At 34.4% G+C, this 22,777-nt stretch overlaps 2 protein-coding genes across 3 annotated transcripts; one reads left to right on the forward strand and one right to left on the reverse strand.

Annotated features, from left to right (window-relative positions):
- The first annotated feature begins 9,931 nt into the window (after positions 1-9,931).
- LOC139858242 (uncharacterized) lies at positions 9,932-15,266 on the forward strand. Of its 2 annotated transcripts, none has more exons than XM_071847105.1 (8): positions 9,932-10,025; positions 10,253-10,366; positions 11,197-11,444; positions 12,149-12,268; positions 12,348-12,498; positions 13,183-13,322; positions 13,442-13,477; positions 14,491-15,266. In XM_071847105.1, exons 2-8 carry the CDS (start codon positions 10,291-10,293, stop codon positions 15,100-15,102), a joined length of 1,383 nt encoding a protein of 460 aa, XP_071703206.1. In that variant the 5' UTR covers positions 9,932-10,025; positions 10,253-10,290; the 3' UTR covers positions 15,103-15,266. The 2 variants fall into 2 exon arrangements, with proteins under 2 accessions (XP_071703206.1, XP_071703207.1); XM_071847106.1 differs by having other exon boundaries at positions 12,149-12,259.
- A 623-nt stretch (positions 15,267-15,889) lies between these two features.
- On the reverse strand, positions 15,890-17,758 carry LOC139858546 (uncharacterized). The gene is made up of 2 exons (XM_071847381.1): positions 17,483-17,758; positions 15,890-16,327 (listed from the first exon to the last, which is right to left on the reverse strand). Exons 1-2 carry the CDS (start codon positions 17,649-17,651, stop codon positions 15,990-15,992), a joined length of 507 nt encoding a protein of 168 aa, XP_071703482.1. The 5' UTR covers positions 17,652-17,758; the 3' UTR covers positions 15,890-15,989.
- Positions 17,759-22,777: the final 5,019 nt, after the last annotated feature.

Here is a 22,777-nt window from a genome sequence, read left to right on the forward strand (position 1 = left end):
GAATCAAATAAAACATAAGCAGGTGTATTGTTGATAAGAAACGTACCCGTAACAAGCTCCGGGTCTTCCTATGCTTTCTCCCCATTAATGTTGAAGGCTCTCCCACGGCCTTGCCTATTTCCATTCCGGCACTGGTTTATGGTATGACCCGGTTTTCCACATCCATAGCAAACAAAGCCGTTATTATTTGTTCCGGCATTATTTGCTCCTTTGTTTCTATTTGGTCCATAGACTTCACACTTTGCCGCAATATGGCCATTCCTATTGAACCTGGTATATAACTCTCTAAAAAACCACTCCGGATGAAACGTATCACACCTTTGGCATATAGTTCTTTGCTTTTTGTTGTCGTTGTTGTTGTTGTTGTTGTTGTTATTTTTGTTGTTAGGGTTATTGTTGTTGAGACGGTTGTTGTTGTTATTGTTAGGATTGGGGTTGTTGTTGTTGTTGTAGTTTTGGTTGCGGTTATTGTTGTTGTAATTGTTATTGGAATGGTTGTTGCGGTTATTGTTGCGGTTGTTGTTGTTGCGATTATTATTGTTGTTGGGGTGGTTACGATTGTTGTTGTAGTTGTTGTTTTGATTGTTGTTGTTGGACTGGTGACCCTGATCACTGCTTTCCTCCCACTTTCTCTTTCCCTGTTTCATTATGGCCTCCTCGATCGCCTCTTTCTTTATCCTTCCTGTAATTTGGCCTATCAATTTGTGGGCTATACGACTCGCTTTCTGCATTGTTGCAGGGTCGTTAGCACCTACATGCTCTTGGATTCGTTCCGGCAACCCTTTTATGAATGTTTCAATTTTTGCCTCTTCATCCTCAAATACTCCAGGACACATTAAAACCAGTTCGTTGAAACGTCGCTCGTAGGTAATGACGTCTAACCCTTGGGTTGTCAGTGCTTTAAGCTCTTCCTTGAGCTTGTTGATTTCAGTTCTGGGATGGTACTCTTCCTTCATCATGTGCTTGAAGGCGGACCATGGAAGTGCGTAGGCCTACGTAATCCATGTAGGTATTCCACCATGTCAAAGTAGTACCCCTGAAAGTATGTGTGGCATACTTAACTTTATCCTCTTCTGTGTAGTTGCTGATTGCAAACACGGCTTCAACCTTCTCTGTCCACCACTTTAGTCCAACGGGTCCTTCGGTTCCTTCAAACTCATTGGGTTTGCAGGCCATAAAAGCTTTGTAGGAACATCATACCCGGTTGCCATTGTTTCCTCCACTGCTGGAACCCGATTGGTTATTGTTGTTCATTGCATTCACCACTGAAGCCATATTTGCAGCGAAAGCTTGAAGTTCTTCTGTGTTCAATTGTTGTTATCTAGTAGCTGAAGGAGCCATTTCCTTCAAAAATAGCCGATTGAGTTAATCATATAGAATTTTAGAAGTAGCAAAAAAGTATTTTGTAGCTTAATATGAACTTATTATTATAAAAGCCTTTTCTTCATATTAGCGTTTTATAACTATAATAATGTTCATACTTAGTAGCTAACACACAAATTAACTACTAAAATTCTAATATGAAAAACTATGGTAAGTTATTACGTTACTACGTAATAATAAGTTGTAATAATAATAATAAACCTTCCATGCTTATTCTTATTATTATACAATCATAAGGAAAATTACATTGCGGATTTTCTTACAAACTTAAACACACAATGTAATACATATTATACAATGCATGGAATATAGGGTAGTCATCGATACTTTAAGAATGACGAGGTTTCTTAGATGTTGACGTTGTTTCTTTCTCAGTCAAATGTTTGGATCTTCATTTGGATAGTTCTTTTTCCAATTCCTCCCAATTGGTTCTTTCGGCTAATTGCTTAGGAACAAAACCACCAGTCGTTATACGAGCGGTCATTTTGTAAACTGCTTTCTTAGATGGTTCATGTAGATGGTCACAAACATTTTGGGTCATAATAGGTTCATCAGGTTTGGGATTGGGTATAACAGCCAAAGATTTTCCCAAATCACGTTGTGGTTCGGTAATTTCCACAACTTCTTCAGGATCCTCTTCTTCGGGTTCCTCCTCTGGATCTTCTTCCGGATCCTCTTCCGGAACCTCTTCTGGCAATTGTGAATCTTCCCAATTTTTCCAACAATTTTCCTCTTTAATGGTAGTACCAAAAGTTAACTTTTCCATTGGTTCATAAGTCGTATGCTTTGACTCAACATCCGAATCACTTGATAAGTAAATGAAATCTGAATCATTAGAGATGCTTATATGATCGGATGAAGTCATCTATCACATAATAGCAGGCACCTTAAGAGAATGATATATCTTATAATATTTATATGTTAATAATCTTATGTTTCTAACAATTATATTAAGCAATCATTTTTAAAACAATTACGGTGGAAGTCCAGACTCACTAATGCATCAAAAATCAGTTAGACACACTAATGAAAAATTTTCTGATTCTCTAAGACCAACGCTCGGATACCAACTGAAATGCCCCGTTCATATTAATTATAAACATTTCATATTAATTGATTTCTTTGCGAGGTTTTGACCTCTATATGAGACGTTTTCAAAGCTTGCATTCATTTTAAAATAACCATAACCTTTATTATTGAATAAAGGTTTAAAAGCATAAGTTTTGATTGTCGATCAAAGACAATCTCCCCAAAATACATGTATTTTACACACACCATTACATACTTGTCAACAATATATTACAAATACAATTCCCGAACGCAAGTTTATTTATTTAGAAAAGCATGATGACTCCAAATCTTGACGTTGAGTAAACATGCAACAGCGGAAGCTTTCTAATAATCACCTGAGAATAAACATGCTTAAAAAGTCAACAAAATTGTTGGTGAGTCATAGGTTTAGTTTCTATATAATAATCATAACATTTAATAAGCCACAAGATTTCATTTAATTAAATGCGCAGGATCATTACAACTGCAAAAATCATTCATACGATGAGTCGCCTGGTAACCGACCTTAACATAGAGCACTTAAGATATCTGGCATCATACATTCCACTATTCAAACGTATGACAAGAACCCTTCGAAGTACTAAAGCATTTCCACTATTCGAAAATGGGGGTGGTTGGTGCCCGTAGATCTACCTTTAGGATTCGCGTCAATTAGTGTTTTTCACTAATTCTTAGGTTACCAAGCATAATAATAATAATAAGTACAGATATCCGGTATAACAAAACAATCGTAGAATGTAGTTTCATGAACTTGTGCTTATTTTGTAAAACATTTATAAATTTGCATGTATTCTCATCCCAAAATAATTTAGATAGTAAAAATGGGACTACAACTCACTTGTGATGATTTCCGAATAGATGGTAATAAGACTTGGCCTTTGACAAATTCACGAACCTAATAATAATAACATTCTTGTGTCAAGATATATATATAATTAATATTCCATACTTATGATACTTGTGATAATTTTAATTGTCCATTGTTAGTAGTCCAATGTTCGTAGTCCAATAGTCCGATAGTCCAACAGTATAAAAATATATATAAATATAAATCCGTATATTATGTTAGAATTTACTAACACTATAATATATTGTCTTAATATAATAAGACACATAATATGTATATAGTCTGAAGCAATCCGCGACCCATTGTATACATGTCTCAGGCTCGATCACAACTCAAAGTATATATATTAGGTTGGAATCCACTTCGACCCACAGCTAACTCGAGATTACTGCCAATGGTGTCTTATAGTTCGTTCCAATAATATATATAGAAGAAGTCAAAATGATATGTCAAAACTTTGTATACGAATCCACGGTGATCAAGTCATATATATATATATATATATATGGTGCCTTACGATCTTTATTAAGACTATAATATATTGTCGTAGAACTTAATCACGACTATTATAAATTGTATTTCCATAAGTTCGGGAACAAGACATATATAAATACATGTAGGATACAAGGTAAGTTAGCTAGGATAAGGTTAGCATCCATTTTTATTAATCAAAACCGTAGCTAAAAACAAACAAAAATATCCAATTTTGTTTTACCCATAATTTCTTCGTTACAAATCCGTTTTGAGTGAATCGACTTGCCATAGTTTTGTATCGAACCGTTATTTATTAATCTAAATAGAAAAAGTATATGTTTATAGTCGAAAATATAGCTTAGGTGTCAAATACAAGAAGATAGTCATATCCGTCGTAAGAACGACATCTTGATGACTCTTTTGAAAAACATACTTCCAATTAGAGTTTAACCATGGATATTGAATATATTTCATATCCATATAAAATAAGATTTTTCACCAAAGTAAATCTTTTAATTCAAAGTTTAAGATAGGTTTTTAAAATCAAACCCAAAACAGCCCCCGATGATCTATGACGGCGTATGTTCAGTTTTAAGGTGTTCTTCGTGTTTACAAGTTTTATATCCTTATGTTAGCTTGACATACTGTCATAATACATGTTTTGAAGTATTTTAAAAGTTAAGTTAGAAGCATTAAGTTTGTTTGTGAACAAGTTTAGAATTAATCTAAACTATGTTCTTGTTGTTGTAAGTTATAAACTCATAATAAGATAGCTATATGGATATGAATCGAAAAATATTATGAATAAGGTGACTATCTCAAATTAAATTAACAAAGTTGCTGATAAAATAAGATGATAATCTTGTGATCAAAGATATCCTTGATGGCTTGTAATCCTTGGAGTAGAATCATAGAATGAACAAAAGTTCGAATAAGATTTCTATCTTGAATTAAGATAGTTATAAGTATATGAATTGAACCAAAGCTTATATATGATTCTTACCTTGATAAATAGGAGTAGATGAGTTAACAAAGTGTTCTTGAAGCTAGTTTATGATCAAAATGAATGAAGATTTTCTAGTACTTGAAGTATGTGTGTTTAAAGAGTGTTTAAAGAGTAAGAAATGGAGAGAATACTTGGAGTTCTTGTGTGTGAGTATTATGAGAGTGAAGGTAAGTTAAATAGCTGATATGAATGAGTAAAAAGAGTGTTAAAAATATATGGTTAAGAGACTTTATCAAAATTTGGAATATAGCATAATAATGTAAACTAGAAGTTAAATGTTGGTTCCCACAAGTCTCCATCATGTTTATCCTTGTCTTGTGACTCATAGGGCTGCTAAGGAGGCTATAATTAGTATTTAATATTGGTATATACTCATAGTATTTAAGTATGGAAGCTGGGTATGATACGGGTGTAAATACCGAATGAATACGAATAGAATTCTTGATGAAATTGAATGAGATTATGAGTATAGCTATATTTTTTAAGTATAAGTATGTTAGTATATATGTTTAAGTCCTTAAAAAGTGTATTAATACATATTAATACAATACATATACATACATTTTAATTTAGAATTTATTACAACGTTAATCGTTATATATGTATATAGTCTTGAAGTCTTTAAGTTAGTAATATCATTTTATGTATATAACTAATTGTTAATATATGTAATGAGATACTTAAATATCATTTAACAATCATGAGTATATATTTATATTCATATATACGTCATTAAATAATTATTATGAATTATGACGTTCGTGAATCGTCAGACAGACGGGGTGGCCAAATGTTTGTATAAAATTCATTTCAAATAACCAAGTCTTAATGAGTTTGATTGCTTAACATGTTGGAAACATTAATTATGTAAATATTAATCTTCTGTATATTAACGAAAAATCCGGGTCGTTACACTCTCGCACTTTATAATTATGACCGATGGACTATTATGGACAAAACCAGATGGACATATCGAATAATCCAGGACAAAGAACAATTAACCCATGGTAATAAATTAAAATCAACACGTCAAACATCATGATTACAGAAGTTTAAATAAGCATAATTCTTTTATTTTATATCTCATCGCACTTTTATTTATCGTCATTTTATTTTTCGTACTTCAAATTATTGCACTTTTGATTATCGTACTTTTATTTATCGCACTTTTATTTATCTTCATTTACTTTACGCTTTAAATTAAGTTATGTTTATATTTAATATTTTACATTAGGTTTTAATTGTGATTTAAGACGTAAAATCGACAAACTGGTCATTAAACGGTAAAACCCCCTTTTTATAATAATAATAATACTACTATATTACTTATATATATATATATATATATATATATATATATATATATATATATATATATATATATATATATATATATATATATATATTTATACAAATATAGTTTAAAATATATATAGCGTTAAACTCAGCTAGCTCCCTGTGGAACGAACCGGACTTACTAAAAACTACACTACTCTACGATTAGGTACACTGCCTATAAGTGTTGTAGCAAGGTTTAGGTATATCCATTCAATAAATAAATAAATAACTTGTGTAAAATTGTATCGTATTTAATAGTATTTCGTAGTAAAAATTAATAGTATTACGTACTACACCTCGCACACATCAATATTACTCCGTATGAATTATTGCTTTCCAAACATCTTCAAATTATTACTCCGTAAATTATGAAAACATATTCCATGTTTTCCTCAGGAAGTAAATATGATTCACCTACTTGATGTCTCATTGAATTTGCTGGTGCAAACTGGTTGGGCAATTATTTTTGAACTTATACCTTGTGCATGGTTACTTGCACTCTTCAGTTATTAACATAACGCATCATTAACTTGTACCTTTTGGATGTTAATTTGTACATTGCGTGTTTTAACGTCTTTCTTGATTAAATCTTCTTCTTTTTTCGCACTCCGTCTTCTTTTATTTATTTAGACGATTACACGTATAAAATATAACAATTACATTTAAAAACCTATTATTTTGGATAGATATTTCTTCTAAATATGTGTTCATTTTTAGCAATCTCAATAACCATAAAGAACACCATGGTCAAGTTACAAGGTAACCTCCATGAACACGTTCGGTTATCCTAACGGTCCAATCCTTTATGGGTTTAAACAAATAGTTCCTGAATTAACTAAGAATCCCTCAAGCATTGTGCGCTACTTGAGACCCCGTTATGGTGAAATGTACTGTATCTGCACTGAAGATTAGCTTTCATGGCCATATACGGCAGAGGTATATAGTACTATAACCTTTGTGCCTCCTCAATATACTTACAATGTTTAAATGCTAGTGACTACACAAGCATAGCTCAAGGCTAACCATGTACTACGTATCTCAGTCATAATTTCCATTACAAAAGATCAACAGCCGGAATCCATATCGTAGGTTGCCTTACTGCAACCGTTATGCCTCTAACAAACGCACTATGTATCCGACAAAGGTTTCTTACCAAGAGGTGACACCGATAGTGTATTCCGAATCGGGGTTCGCAACTTCCTAATAACAAAGCCGATAACCACGTTCTATTAGTTGGAAAAGCGATTGAGTTTAGATCATAATCGGAAAGAATCTCAACAACATCACATTTACACAGTCATAAGTTCAACAGCGTAACTGATTACATCATAACAAACACTCAAGATAACTACTCGCTAATCATGACAATAATATCATCTATCACCTATCATAATAGTTATATGAAGCATTATAACAGATATAGTAAAGGGATAAAAGTACCAGTAGATTTAGACAAGTTCCAAAAGTACAAAAGTCACAACTTCAACCTCTAGGCAGTTCCTAATACGATCTTCGGCGTTCACCTCCGGGTACTAAATTTCCCTCTCAGAGGTGATAAGGCCTCGAAAGTATTCTAAGATAGACTTGAGAAGTGTGTAGTGAGAAGTATGAAGTGTATGTTGAAATGTGATACAAATGGACCTATTTATACTAAATGACAGATGGGTGAGCCGTGTACACGACCATACTTTTTGTGGGCAGACCGTGTGCCCTGGCCGTGTGAGGCAGCCATGTGCTAGCCTTGACCGAGCACACTGGCCGTGTGACAAAAATCATGGCAGGCTGTGTGAAATGTGACCATCTGTGTGCTAGCCAACTTGGTCAGGCCGTGTAACGCAAAGTAAAAACGCAGATTTATTAGAATTCATCTTGTGAATCTATTTGCAAAGTTTCAAGTTCTAATTCATAGATTTAAACTCGAATTCGTGAGTCAAAGATTGGGTAAAAAATTAACAATTTCTTCATAATTCAAATTCGGAATCTATATGATGTTTTTAGGTTATTATCAAGGTTGGAGAACTCGGATCTCAGAGAGATCACGTTTGGACATTTTTGGGGAGATCTCGTCATCTCGGAATAATCTCGGGGAGATCTCGGACATTGACTTTTGTTGACTTTATAGTTTTTTCTAATATAAGTATATACATATAAATAAATATATGTATATTTATATACACTTTTTTGAGATTTTACAAGAAAATCTGAGAAATGAGCGAGACAATCCTAGAAATTACTAGATTTTACAAGAAAATTCAAGAAATGAGCAAGAAAATCCTATAAATCGTGGCTTTGACCAAGTTTGACCCCGTTGATCGAGAAATCTCGGGAGATGGACATCTCGTCTCGGCTGCCTTCCAAAAATGAGATCTCGGAGAGATCTCTGGGAGAAATAAGGAGATTTACAACACTGGTTATAATGACGATTGACAAGCATTAGATGCAACATTTAAGCAACTTTCATGTTGATATTGTCATCTAAAACGCATTGGATTGATGAATTGAATTCATATTCATCGTTCTCACAAGAGCGCTTTTGTTTCTACTTTGGTTCTCTGGGTTCTCTCATATGGAAAGTTTTATCTGGATCCTTAGAAATAGCAAGAGTGCTTAACATCATTGCTTTTATAGCACATCATTGCTTCTTTTGGTGAAAAACGAGCAACAAAAAATGAGCAAAAAAGAGTTTTTTGACATCATTGCTTTCGTATAAGGATAACCAATGTTTATTTATAAGGATTACGCTACCCTATTTATTTTTTATGGCAAGATTTTTCATATGTGAGTAGGTTGAATCACATATAAATGTTGATGAAGAGTAAGCTTGAAAAAAAATACTTTGAAAAAACCTATAATTTAACTATATAATGAAATATATAATTTCTTGTTAACATGTACATATGTGTTTGTGAACATGCGAATATTCCATATAATTCACAATTGAACATGTAAATTGTGGTTGTGAACATTTGTTTGCCAATGACATGAGTATTAAATAACATCTATATGTAATTTGTTGAGTATAAATGCATTGAAACCATGTAATTAAAAAGTTCTCGCAGTTCTCACTTTTTTTTTTGTGGTTCTCATTTGAACATGCCCATCTCTTATATATATATATATATATATATATATATATATATATATATATATATATATATATATATATATATATATATATATATATATACACACACACACACACACACGATCACTCCTTTTTAAGAACAGTCCGTTCCATTATTCCAAAATCTGTTTCATTAATCGGTTAACGTCGATTAGTGGGTGAAAATCAAATTTGTTGATCAAAGTCGGTCAAAATCGAATTTTTAAACATAGTATTTAAATATATAAAAAATACAGTTCGATTAATTTCTGAAATGCCGATTACTTCTTCTAAATTTGACCAATTAATTCCGAATAGTGATTAGCGAATTTTGCAACCTTGGGTATGATTTATCGGAATTGTATAACACGGTTACTAAAAATCACCATTAGGTAAAGAATTTAGTATAAATATATGGGAGGTGATTCTCATACACCACTTTTTGATCCATCTACATTTTTGTGTCATAAATTCACATTTATACCCTTAGGGAGTTGAAGTTATATTATTATTCTAAGTATAATTAAGGGTATAATAGTAAGTTGAATGTAGATGGATTAAAAAGTGGTGTGTGAGGATCACCTCCCCTATTCTCCCCATATGTGAAATTTAGGGTAAACAATAAGGACTATTTCTGTAAATTACTCTGTATTTCAAGCATCCACAAAAACCTCTTCACCCATGTTTCGACTTTTCAGGTTCAGTCTAAAACGGTTTCTTTGAATCAACTTCCCCAATTTCACCTTTCAAATCCCTAAATTCCTTCACCAACGTTTTTATTATTCTTCTTCTTAATCAATCAGGTCTGTTCTTTACTTCTTTTCTAATATTCTCGCATTTCAAATTATTTGCTATTGTTGTGTTCCTCATACTCACGCTTCAGTTAGGGCTTCAACTGTAACAATTTAGCCAAAGTATATGCCAATTTTGTATCTCTCGTTAGGTTTTATTTGCTACGGATTATGTATTTGTTTGAATATTCATCTAAATTTCATGAATAAATCAATATTTATTAATTTTTGTATACTAGAATTGGTATTAGTTGGAAAGAGACCTGTCAGCAAAAGAATGGGGAGTACATTTAATTCACAAATTTTGGTGGAGAAGCTGGCCAAGCTCAATAGTTCACAACAGAGCATTGAGAGTATCCTATAAACTAAAATTTAGATGTAGATACTTTTATGCAATCAGCCAATTATACATGTTTTAATTTACATAATTGTCATGAATATAATTCTTTGATATATATCTATATCTATAGGTAAAGCTTTTGTAGCGAACAGTTTTTATTTTTTCTTTTTGTATTTCTAATTTTTTTTATCAAAAAATAAAATTATATTCATAATGCTTCACACTAGTCTATTGGTATCATAATTTCTGTGCAATGTGTCAGTTATTGTAACTGACGCGGTAGTATTTCCGCTCAAGAACATGTCGTACAAGTCGTCCTCGTCCTTGTGCAAACATTGGGAAGATAATAGTTTTTTTTTTTATATCAGATTGTATATTGGTTTAAATCATTTGATGTTATAAAAACATACAGTACTACTAGTTGATGCAACTTTTAAATGAGTAAAGTAGATGATGGTTGCAAAGAGATGGTAAACCATTGTTTTAAGTGCATTATATGTTTTCATTACCATGTGATTTTATGTGGATAGTGAGTGGGGCGATGGGCGTTAATTTTAAACCAATTTAGTACAAAAGTGTGGAAATCAATTTAGTTTAAGCCGATTATATAAGGAAAGTAAAGGGAAATAATTACATCTAGACGATTATTTAGTTGTAAACAGATCTAATATTAAATGTTACGTTAATTCTGGTATAATCTGTGGTGCATGGTTTCACAAATGTTTCCTTATGTGTCTTCTGGTATTCTTTGCTGCATCTTTTATCTTAGAATTGCATTAGCTAGATGATGTGCACTGCATGGAATGAAACTGTATATGTGATCCTTAATGAGATATGTTATAGCTCTGTCACACTGGTGTATTTTTCATATGAATAATGCAAAACAAGTGGTTGAAACATGGGCTACACAATTTCATTGTTCCCCACGCGATCAACGTCTAGCTTTTCTGTATCTTGCAAATGATATATTGCAGAATAGTAGGCGTAAAGGTTCAGAATTTGTTGATGAATTCTGGAAGGTTCTTTCAGATGCACTTCATGATGTAATTGATAGCAAAGATGAATCTGGAAGAAAGGCTGCGTTACGTTTGGTATGCTGGTTCAACTTGATGCTCATGTTGAATAAATTTTAGATGTAATGTTCATTTGTGTATGTATTATGATCATATCGTTAATGTTTACTGATTTCGTAAATATATTTCACATTTATTTGTATGTTGTAACTTTGACAAAGCCTGTTTTGATCCAGTTATGAAAATTTAATACTAAGCCACCTTTCTTTACTTTACTAGCTGAACATTAGTGTTTACATTGTAATTCTATACATTTATTCATACGTTTTTATCTGTGACCTTATGGATTAGATAAGATACTAGAAAAATCAGTTCTCATAATTAATTATTCGATATAATATAGCTAAATGTTCTCACAAACATATTGCTTTAAAGATACAGTTTGTGCATTGACCCTCTTACTTTGTTAGTCAAAATGTTACTGAGAAATTTAGTTCTTAAAATGTCACATTAAAAGTTGATGTAAGAAAATAGTAGAATCTAATTCTATCTTTTGTGCCCTTTCTCGAAATAACCCTTTCCCATCTAGACTTTTGTTTGTATATTTTATATTTTAAAAATCCAAATCATATATTTTGTCTAGCATATTGTTGGTTTAAATTACTATCTTCTTAACATGCTATGTTATTCATTATACCTATTTCAAGTAACCAATCTACACATTTTCACGGTAATCGTTACTAATATTTGATTTAACCAGATTCTCATTTGCATAAATGCAGGTCAATATATGGGAAGAAAGAAAAGTTTTTGGCTCTCAAGGCGAGATTCTTAAGAAAGAACTTGTTGGCAGGCATGTAGAAACAAGTAACAGGAATGAGAAACATTCAGGGGTAAAATTGGTAAATCACATTTCTCTTCTCTGTTTTTGTGTAACTATTGTTATCTCTAATGGTTGAAGTTGAATGTTTTCATTCTCAGTCTGCTGGAAATGCCTTGGAGAAGATAGTTTCTGGATATCAAGCTATATATGGTGGTCAACACGATGAAGATCTTATGATCAACAAATGTAAAAACACTATTAGCTGCATTGTAAAAGTTGAGAAGGACATTGGAAGTGATATTAAATCTGGTACATACATGGTTACTATTTCTTGCATACATGATTATAAGTATTGTTGATCCCGTATCATTTCCTTTCCTTTCTCTTCAAGGTTGCAAAAATCATTTACTCGGGAGTACTCGATCGAGACTTTTTAGGCAGTACTCGGCAACTCGAGGAGTATCCGGATGTTGACCAAGTTTGACTTTGACCGATTTTCCAAGTAATCCCGAGTTTTGGCTGAGTTTTGACCGATTTTCCGACCATTCCCGAGCTTTGGCCGAGTTTGACCTAGTTTGACTAAGTTTGACCAAGTAATTCCGAGTTCTGCAACCCTCTTGATATATTTGTATCAGTTTATTACTTTTAAACTTGTGTAACCCTCAGTCCCCTTATGCATTTTGTTAACTATGGATAGCAAAAAGTATAATCATTTTCTATACTCTCTTCATGGCAAAAAATAATATAAATATAAATTGCTATTTTTTAAGAATTTATATCTCCTATGACTATTATCCTGGTGTCCGTGTTCATGTGTCTTTTTTTTATATGTCCACACATGCATGCACGATGGGAGCATGTGATCATTCATTTATAACCTGTGTTTATATCTCTTGTGATAAAATAAATTTTGTTGAATTTCTGTTAATAAGTTAGAAGTAACAAAGTGTAATTACACGATTTTGTTTTCATCTCGCAACGGGAAATATTCAGCACAAGTGAATGGATCGGGTATTTTGGAAGAGCTCAAGGGACATCATGCTACATTAAGGGACTGTATTCAGCAACTTTCAGCTGCTGAATCTTCAAGAATTAATCTTGTTTGTAATCTACGCGAGGCTCTTCAAGAGCAGGTTTAATCCCGATTCTCTGCCATTGTAGTATAATATTTAGAACTTTTTATTTTATTTTATTTTATAATTTTCATTTGACATTTATGCTGCTTTTAAAAGAGGAATGTTTGTGTTGTCAGGAAGTGAAGTTACGTGAAGTTCGTAATGAACTTAAGGTACGTCGTTTTTTCTGAATGGAAATTGTTTTGGTAATTAATGAGTTTAATTTAACCAGAGATGCATAAAGAGTTAAGGCATTGGCCTGGCCCGTAATAGGTCTCAAAACACTTGTACCTATCTTGGGTCCACATATTTTAAACCATAAGTTAAAATAAGAATTATTTCGGTCAAAGTCTGATTAATGATTGGGACCATTGGATTTCAAAGCAAGTGTGTTATTTTGTTAAAGAACTTGCAACAGATTAAAGTATCATTATACAGTATATGTTTTTATCTTTACATATCATAACCCATAACTTTTGATCCTAATAGTATTGTAAGTTACCATCATTATCTACTATACTTATCTGTATATTCAGTTAATTGTATTGTAAGATAGAGCCTATTCGCTTTGCTTATAGTTACAGTCAAGCTTGGAGAACTCAGAACTCGGTCGGAAATTTTTGGGGACTTATCGGCAACTCGGGGGAAACTCGGGAAGAACTCGGATGATGACTTACGTTGACGTTTTTAGTTTTTTTAATATAAATATATATGTTGTAATATAAATTCTAATTCTAAAATTCTAATAGACTTTGACCAATTTGCCGAGTTTTTGACCGAGTTTCCGAGTTTTTTCCGAGTTGCCGATTTTTTACCGAGTTAGCCGAGAACTCCCTGAGTTGGTCGAGAAACTCAGCCGCTGACCAAGTAATTGACCGAGTTGGGTACTGAAAACTCGGTTGGTGATCCAAACCGAGAACTCGGCCGAGTTGGCCGAGCTTTACAACACTGGTACGGGTTGAATTTTCAGTCCTAAATGGCCCCCAGTATTCGGGTGTTGGGTCGGTTGTAATCAGACCACATTTAGTAATAAAAGAACCATGTTATCATATGACTACCAGGCCTTGGACCAGTCCAAGTGCATCTCCAAGTTTGGGATCAAATTTCATATTTAATGGGCAAAACCGTCAATTCACAACTACTTTTGGATGTATTTAATCGTTCTCTCATTGTTTTCATGTTTCAGGCAGCACGTACCCAATCAGAAAATGCCGATACTTTATGCAGGAAATTGTTGAATCCCGTTAGCACCATCAACACCCCGAAAGCTCACAGTTACATTCCTGGAAGCGGAGACCAATCTGCACCAGCAATGTACGCACGATTAGTTCCTATTTCCAACCAACCCAACGAAACTACTAAATCTGCAGCAGCTGCAGTTGCAGAAAAGCTAACTGCATCCACATCTTCAGCTGAAATGCTATCATACGTCCTCTCATCACTAGCATCTGGGGGCGTTATAAGCAACAATACAGTTAATCAACCGCCTGAAAAGAGAGCCAAGATTGAGAACGATCAAAATTCTCAATCGTCAGATTCATCCCATGATCAACAACCGTCATTGCCCCCGCTGCAAGCATACTCGGTGTCCCCTTTCGTGCAAACTGCTGCGACAGTACCGTATGGTTACATTACAAATCAACAACTACCAGCGCCTTTTGTGGGCCATCCCAATGTCGTCCCGCAAATCAATGGTGGTGGTTCGTATGCTTTGTCTACACCACCAACTGGTTATCAGAGTTTTCAAATGGAAGGTGGGTTCTCTAGTCAAACGATGGCACCTACGTCTAGTCAGTGAAATGACTAATAAGCCCATGTAAGGTGTACCATAGATGATATAAAAGAGATGCTTAGATGGTAGAGTTTTGCACATTTGATGTTGGTACAAATGCTGTATACACTGAATTATGAGGCTTGCCAAAGTAGATTGGAATTGGTAATTTTGAAATATTAGTTTTTGCTATTATATTTTGGTAGTAAAAGATGTGGTCAAAGCGTCAGTGTCAAAACATTATGAAAAATGAAATCATGGTAGTGCTTATATCCTTTAGGAATAAGCAAGTAATCAGTTTCAACATGACACAAATTCAAACCCCACTAAAACAGTATATTTTGAGGGTGGACAGAGAAAAAAGTCGGAAAAAGTTATGCCTGATTAAGCCGTATACATATAATAATAATTAGAAATACTGCCCCTTCCCCGTCTTGAGTAACTGGAACATAGAATACTTGATCTGTTTACCCGTTTTTAGTTTTGGCAGGGTTTTTGGTATTTGTAACATGTACAACTACCGAACTACTATAAATTTAGGTGTTTTTGTTTTTTAAGTTATTTTTGTCTGAAGATCTTCAGATCATGTAGAAGATGTGGATTAAAAGTCTGTTGAATAACGAAGATTGTTTTTATGTCTGTAAAATAACTTTAAAACTGTATGCAACACTAAGAAGCACATTTCTAAGTTTGCAAGTTTGCGAGTTTGCAGACAGAATAAGAGATTATTTTGTCTTATATCTTCAGAAAAAAAAACAGTCTGCAGCAAAAACGTATGTGAGCATGCATACATAAGATATAATAAGATCTGCAAACGGAAAAACAAACACCACCTTAGTATCGTGTAGAAGCTAAGCGAAGTAGAGTGCTAATAAATACGAAAGTTGAATCCAACGGTTACAAGGCGTAAACTGCTACTTCCCACAAAGTGCAAGATCTTTCTTAGAAGGTCTAAAACTTAAAGCATAAAGACTATAAATACAAAGATTAGCTTGTTTTGATTTAACAGAGAATTCATTAGAAGTGGTTATAAATGCAGGAACATTGCATGCAGTTGAAGTGCTTCTAATCAAAGTAGCTCTACAGTTGTTGAGAAATTCAGCTTCTTTTGCACAATTAATCCCATCAACAGATGGTATATCAAGCTTGTACACTCCATATCTGTTGGTAGTCCTATTTACCGAAAACGATATCTGCTCTGCTGTTCTTGGAGATGCTATTTTAAACTTGCAATCTATCCTTACCTCTGCCCCTGTTGTATTCACACATTTATATTTCAAAACATGATAAGATGATACACATAAGTTGTGTATGTGTGGATGGGTTTGTTAGGTGTTAGGGCTGGAAACTAATTGTAGTCTGAGTTGCTCTTGAGCTACTTGGGTTTATTCTAGCCGAGTTTAAATGAGTTCGAGTCAGTGGCGAACTTAGGTTATGTGGGGTGGGATCAACGAACCCCAATAATTAAAAATTTTATTACAAAATAATACTCAGATTGAATAGGACACCACTAAATTTAAATATCAAACGCCGTACAATTTTAAAATTAACGATTTTATTGAAGTAAATGATCATTTCTTAAAAAAAAAAAAAAAAAAAAATTTACAAAGTACCACTCGATTTGTATATGACCCCTTTGAGTTTTGATACTAGAAATTGCCACTGGCTTGAGTCGAGTTTGAACGTATTTTGAGAATCGTTTAGTAAACGAGCTATAGCTTCTTATATCAAGCTTTAACAAGCTCCCGAACCTAAAAGAGCCTTTAATTTATGTATATTAATTAGTATTATTTGATATACTACATTATACAATACAATTATTATATACTAATATAATAATAATAACTATTGTAATTGTAATAACTATAACTATTACTCCTACATTGTCCACTCTTCAATATTGGAATGTCTTAAATTAATTTTAACTTTCATTAATGGATAAGAAGGATGTGATAAATACCCCACTTTATTATGGAGGACAAAAAGATACGTTAAATGTAAGGAGTAAGACGGGAAAAGTGGAAAGTTAACAAAAAATTATATGTAACGTGTATTTTTTCTTAAAATGTATTTTCGTCTTTGATCAGAGGAAGTATATATTATAATATCAAACGAGCGGAGCTCGAGCTCGAGCTTATATAAAATTAAACGCGCCGAGCTCTAACTTAATATATTAGGCTCAAAGTAAGCTGAGCTTGAGCTCTTTAAATTTTGAATCGAGCACGAAATCGACTCGGCTTGTTTACACCCCTAGGCGTTAACCCCTAGGCGTTTATAAAGTTATGAGCTTGAGCACAAATAATGAGCTTGATCTTATAACTCCATCGAACTTTTCAACTCTTATGTAATATGCAAGTATACTCCACATATAATAAAAAATGTGTTTGGTTACTGGATATGTTGTAACCTGGTAAGAAGTAGCTGTGGGTGGAGAAAGAGCTGTTGGAACATGCATCACAGTAGACAACGCCAACGACCGAGATACGAGGATTCATGTGTTTCGAAGCCTCAACTTGTACAGACATTGAGACTGTGATTAGCAACGAAAAGACGGCGAAAAGCGTATGTGATTCCATGGAAGTAAATTTATCCTAAATGCTAAGCAAATGGCAACAAGTGTTTGTGGTGGTGATGATGGTTGTGAAGAATAGCATTGAAGAGTTATGGATAGATAGTGAAGTAATGAAACAAAAACATGTGAATGTATTTTGGCTGGATGTGTACAAGTAATGAAAGGTTTTTGCTTGTTACTTTGGGTAAAATGTTGGCTGCTTTCTGTCACTGATGAATTTTTAGTCTTTTTTTTTTTGGTTTTACTTGACAGATAGTATTTTTAGGTCAATGTAGTATGCCCTTACTAGTTACTACCCTACCAAACAGCTTTCACACTTGCAAAATTCTGATTCAAGATTTGAAATGAACCCAAGAAGTCCAAGCGAACTCACTTAAAATCTTTACTAAACTATAACCGAGCATCATTAGAGTGTCACGAGTTATGGGTGTTCTGGGTCGGTTTGGGGCGGATTTGCCAGTCAAACAATTTTTCTTTTCGGTTTGTACGTTGTCATAACCATTCAATTTCGAATTACAAAGTTAATTTGGGTCAGGGTATGGTTCGTTCCTTTAGCTTGTCCGGGATTCATCCAACTTGACCGAGCAATCAACTAGCTCAACTTTCCAATTACTTTTACGATGGAAATTTGGACATCCATTTGTTATGGTTATTAATATTTCCACTATTTTTTTTCGAACAGCAACAATATATTAAGAGGCTAGCAAGATGCTAAAGCCAAAAACAAAGAAACAATACAAATAATGCGAAAGTAAATGCAACGAAACAAGAAAAAACAAAAGAATTACAAAGAAGAAACAAAAGAAGAAGATTATAACGGATTACAAAGCCAAGAGGTCCACGCGGGAGCAAATTTGGATCTAGCTTGAAGCCATGCGAAGGACGATAATCTTATGTTGTCAAATAAGTCTCTTTCTTTAATATTGCCGTTTTCATGAAGTGTATCGTTTCTAAATCTCCATAACCACCAAAAAGTAGCAGCTACAATGCTATAAATGCGAGTCTTTTTAGACAAGGAACCATTTAACGAGTCCATCCAGATAAAGAAATCTTCAACAGTGATGAATGGATCAGGCCAAGGAATGGCCGTCCAAAGTCTGATTCGTCTCCAAATTGAGTTGGCAACATAACAAAAGATAAAAGTATGATCCCTTGAATCTCCACCAACACTACATATGGGGCAAATAATAGTATTGATATCGAATCCTTTAAAGGCAAGATTTATTCTAGAAGGAAGACGATCCAAAATTAAACGCCATATGAAAATATTAATCTTCAAGGGAATAAATTTGGACCAACGAGTATGATAGCTAGATGTCGGGAGATGAAGGTCGTCTAGCAGCTTGCGGGCATCCGAAACGTGAAAATTTCCATCATTTCCTAGATTCCAGAACCATGTGTCGTCAGTGTTGCTAAGAGAGACCGAACTCAGATCTGTTAATAAGTCATGAAGTTTTGCCGAAGTTGGAGGGTTTCGAGACCAGTCCCAGTTCCATCCGTTATCCACGCTTAGTCTTTCGCATATCAAGCAATCCGGATTGTTGTCAAGACGGTATAAACGATTAAACTTACTTTCAAGAGTGAAGTTTCCCAACCATTTGTCCTTCCAAAATTTGGTATTGCGACCATTTCCGAGCTTTAGATGAAGAGTATCTTCTGGAATATTTCCTGAATCATGAAGAGATTTAATAGAAGCAACAATGTTACTCCAGACCCCTGAAGTTTTACAACCACGATTTCCAAAACCCGCCTTAATACCATGGATAGCAACAAGCGTACGAGCCCAAAGAGAGCTAGTACAACGAACCAGACGCCATTTCCATTTCAAAAGAAGCGAAAGGTTAAAGGATAGGATACTACCAATGCCGAGACCTCCGTTTTCAAGAGAAGCTATCGTTTGCTCCCATTTTATCCACGCCATCTTTCTCTTTTCTTTACAGCCTCCCCAAAAGAATCGTGCACGCTTTTTTTCAAGAGATTTGATGATGGAAATAGGAGCACGAAACAAAGATAAGTAGTAAATACCAAGGCTACCCAAAACAGATTTGATCAATGTATATCTACCTCCAATCGAAAGAAGGTTAGCAGCCCATAAAGAGAGTTTGGAGTCAAATTTATCAGTCAGGTGTTGCCAATGAGCCCTTCGATTAGGGTTGGAGCCAATCAGAAGACCAAGAAATTTGAATGGTGTATTACCAGCTTCACATCCACATCTAGACGCCATGAGATCGACTTGGTCCATCTCAACACCTATCCCATACAGTTTCGATTTTTGTAAATTAATTCTCATGCCCGAGACAAGGTGGAAATATTCGAGCACCATTAGAATATTATCTAAGTCTTGGGAATTCCATTCAGAAACAATGGCAACATCATCTGCAAAAAGAAAATGAGAAATATTAAGATTACCGATGGTAACCCCCTTTATCAGGTTGTTTGAGGCCGCACTTTTCATGGTTAGATGTAAGCCTTCCATGACAATAATAAAGAGAAATGGCGATAACGGGTCACCCTGCCTTAAACAGCTTGTAATCGAAAATTCCGAAGTAGGACTTCCATTAACCAAGATAGAAGTTCTAGCGGAGGATAAACACGCCTTAATCCAAGATCTCCACTTAACTCCAAAACCAAGTTGACCAAGCATGAAATCAAGATATCTCCAATCAACCGAATCAAAAGCCTTTTCAAAGTCAACTTTAAAAACCAATAGCTTTTTTTTTTTTTTTTAATCCAATCAATGACTTCACTAAGAATTAGAGGGCCATCGAGGATTTGTCTGCCCTTAATGAACGCAGTTTGCTCACTACTAATAACATGGTCGATAACCTTAGCGAGCCTATTTGCAAGAATCTTTGCCACAATCTTGTACGTGGCGCTTATTAATGAGATGGGACGATAATCTTTGACATTTACCGGGTTATCAACCTTTGGGATTAACGTAATAAACGAGGAGTTAGAACCGTGAGGTAAATAACCAGATTTCATGAAATCATCTACAAAATTGAAGATATCATTCTTGAGAATTTCCCAAAAATGTTTGATGAAAGAGAAAGAATAACCATCCGGCCCTGGAGATTTATCACTACCACAATTCCAGACGGCCTCTTTAATTTCTTCGAGAGTGATCGGGGTCTCTAACCCATCGCGCTCTGATTCAGATAGGACCGAAGCTCCTTTTAGATTGTGCAAAGGAACATGAGTAATTTTGGATTGAAACTTTGATTTGAAAAACAAGAGAAAAGCGTTTTTAATGTCGTTTGGATCAGTAATCCAGATTCCATTAACCATGATACCCTGGACGGAATGAGTATGTCTTTTACGTTTAAGAATCGAGTGAAAGAAGCCTGAATTCTCATCACCTTCAAGATCCCACTTAGTACGCGCTTTCTGAGAAATGTCCAAGTCTCTAGCTTTTAATATTACATGCCTTTCTTTTACAAGAGACAAGCGATTTAGCCTCTCCTCTTCAGTAACCGAATGATTGTCAAGTTTATCCTCGATCTCTTTTATAAGCAAATCAATCTCCTTTAGCCTTGAGAGATCATTAGATCGACAACCTGCAACCCATTCTTTGATGTTATTTTTTAGATTCTTCAGTTTCAAGTGAATTGGTAAACCTGCGTAAGAGTCTAAAGCCTCAATTATGACATTATCCGCATTAGGTTTAAGTAACCAAGATTTAAAAAACTTGAAAGGAGTCGGTCCGAAATCTGTTTTCAAAACATGAAGCAATAAAGGACAGTGATCTGACAAACGTCTATCAAGGACAGTAACACGAACGTCCGGATGATCATCCAAGACATTTGGAGACAATAGAAAGCGGTCTAGTTTACTCATCTTTGTACCAGGAGTGTTCATATATGTGAAAGATCGACCACAAAGAGGAAGGTCGATCAGGGATGTATTATTCAAAAAAGTGTTGAAAGTATCCGCATCATTTCTGTTGAAGATAGAACCATATCTTTCAGCTTCACATCTAACCTCATTTAGATCACCAAAAAGAATAAATCTACCAACATGGTTTCGAATAAAATCATGAAGAGAGCACCAAAGCAACGACTTATCTTCCGAGTTTTGAGGACCATAAATGTTTACCATAAAATAAGGTTCAGTATACTTTTTCCAGAAACCTTTGACAATAATGTAACTATGATGACACCAAATTTGTTCTTTGCGAAAAGAGTTGCGATCCCAAACGGAAAGTAACCCGCCCGATCTACCACGAGCAAGACTACACGCGAAATCAAATTGGTAATTACCCCACATAGACTTGATACGGAAAATTTCAAGTCTAATCATTTTCGTTTCTTGAAGTGCAAAAAAAGAGACATTATTCTTAAAACAAATTTCTTTCACCCACTCGCATTTTCCTCTAGTCTTCGTTCCGCGAATGTTCAAAGAGAGAACATTCATTGATCCACAATATCTTCACCAATACGATTAATGAATCTTGAAATATTTCTTTCACAACCTTTAACATCGTAACCCAAGGTATCGCCGATTGCTACTAATCTGGACATTTCATGTAAGATGGAGATACCATGGTAATCCTTTTTAATGTAAGAAGCAGGGGAAATAGTACCAGTAGATGAAGAGTGTGGTGCAAGGGGTGATTGCACGTCACAACGATCCGATTGACTATTATTCAAAGGAGATTCTGGAACAAAAGGGGCTTCATCAACATTACGATCTGAAGAGTTTTCCTTCGACTCCTTAAAAGAATCTTGCACTGAAGGATCAGAATGATTGACCTCTACCTCTACGTTACGAATTACCTCGTCATCAAAGATATTCACATCAACACTTTCATCATCATCAGATGATGTTTCAGAAATGTCGTCTGAGATGTTTAAAGACCAGGAGGCAACCTCATTCACATGAGCTAAAAAAGTGGTTCCTCTTAAGCTAACTTCAACATCTTCCACAAGCGTATCTCGGCTCGTAGTAGCAATACAAACACGTCCAATACACATGGGTCTAGAAGGATTAATATCCGCATAAATGAACTTACCAAAGACAGAAGCAATCTTTTTATATGCACATGGTCCCCAAGCAACAGCAGGAAGACCTTGAATTTGTATCCAAATAACTCGTTCATCGATGACAAAGTTACTACAGGGAGTCTTTATG

Source organism: Rutidosis leptorrhynchoides, chromosome 7 (assembly GCF_046630445.1).
Source record: "Rutidosis leptorrhynchoides isolate AG116_Rl617_1_P2 chromosome 7, CSIRO_AGI_Rlap_v1, whole genome shotgun sequence".
NCBI lineage: Eukaryota > Viridiplantae > Streptophyta > Magnoliopsida > Asterales > Asteraceae > Rutidosis > Rutidosis leptorrhynchoides.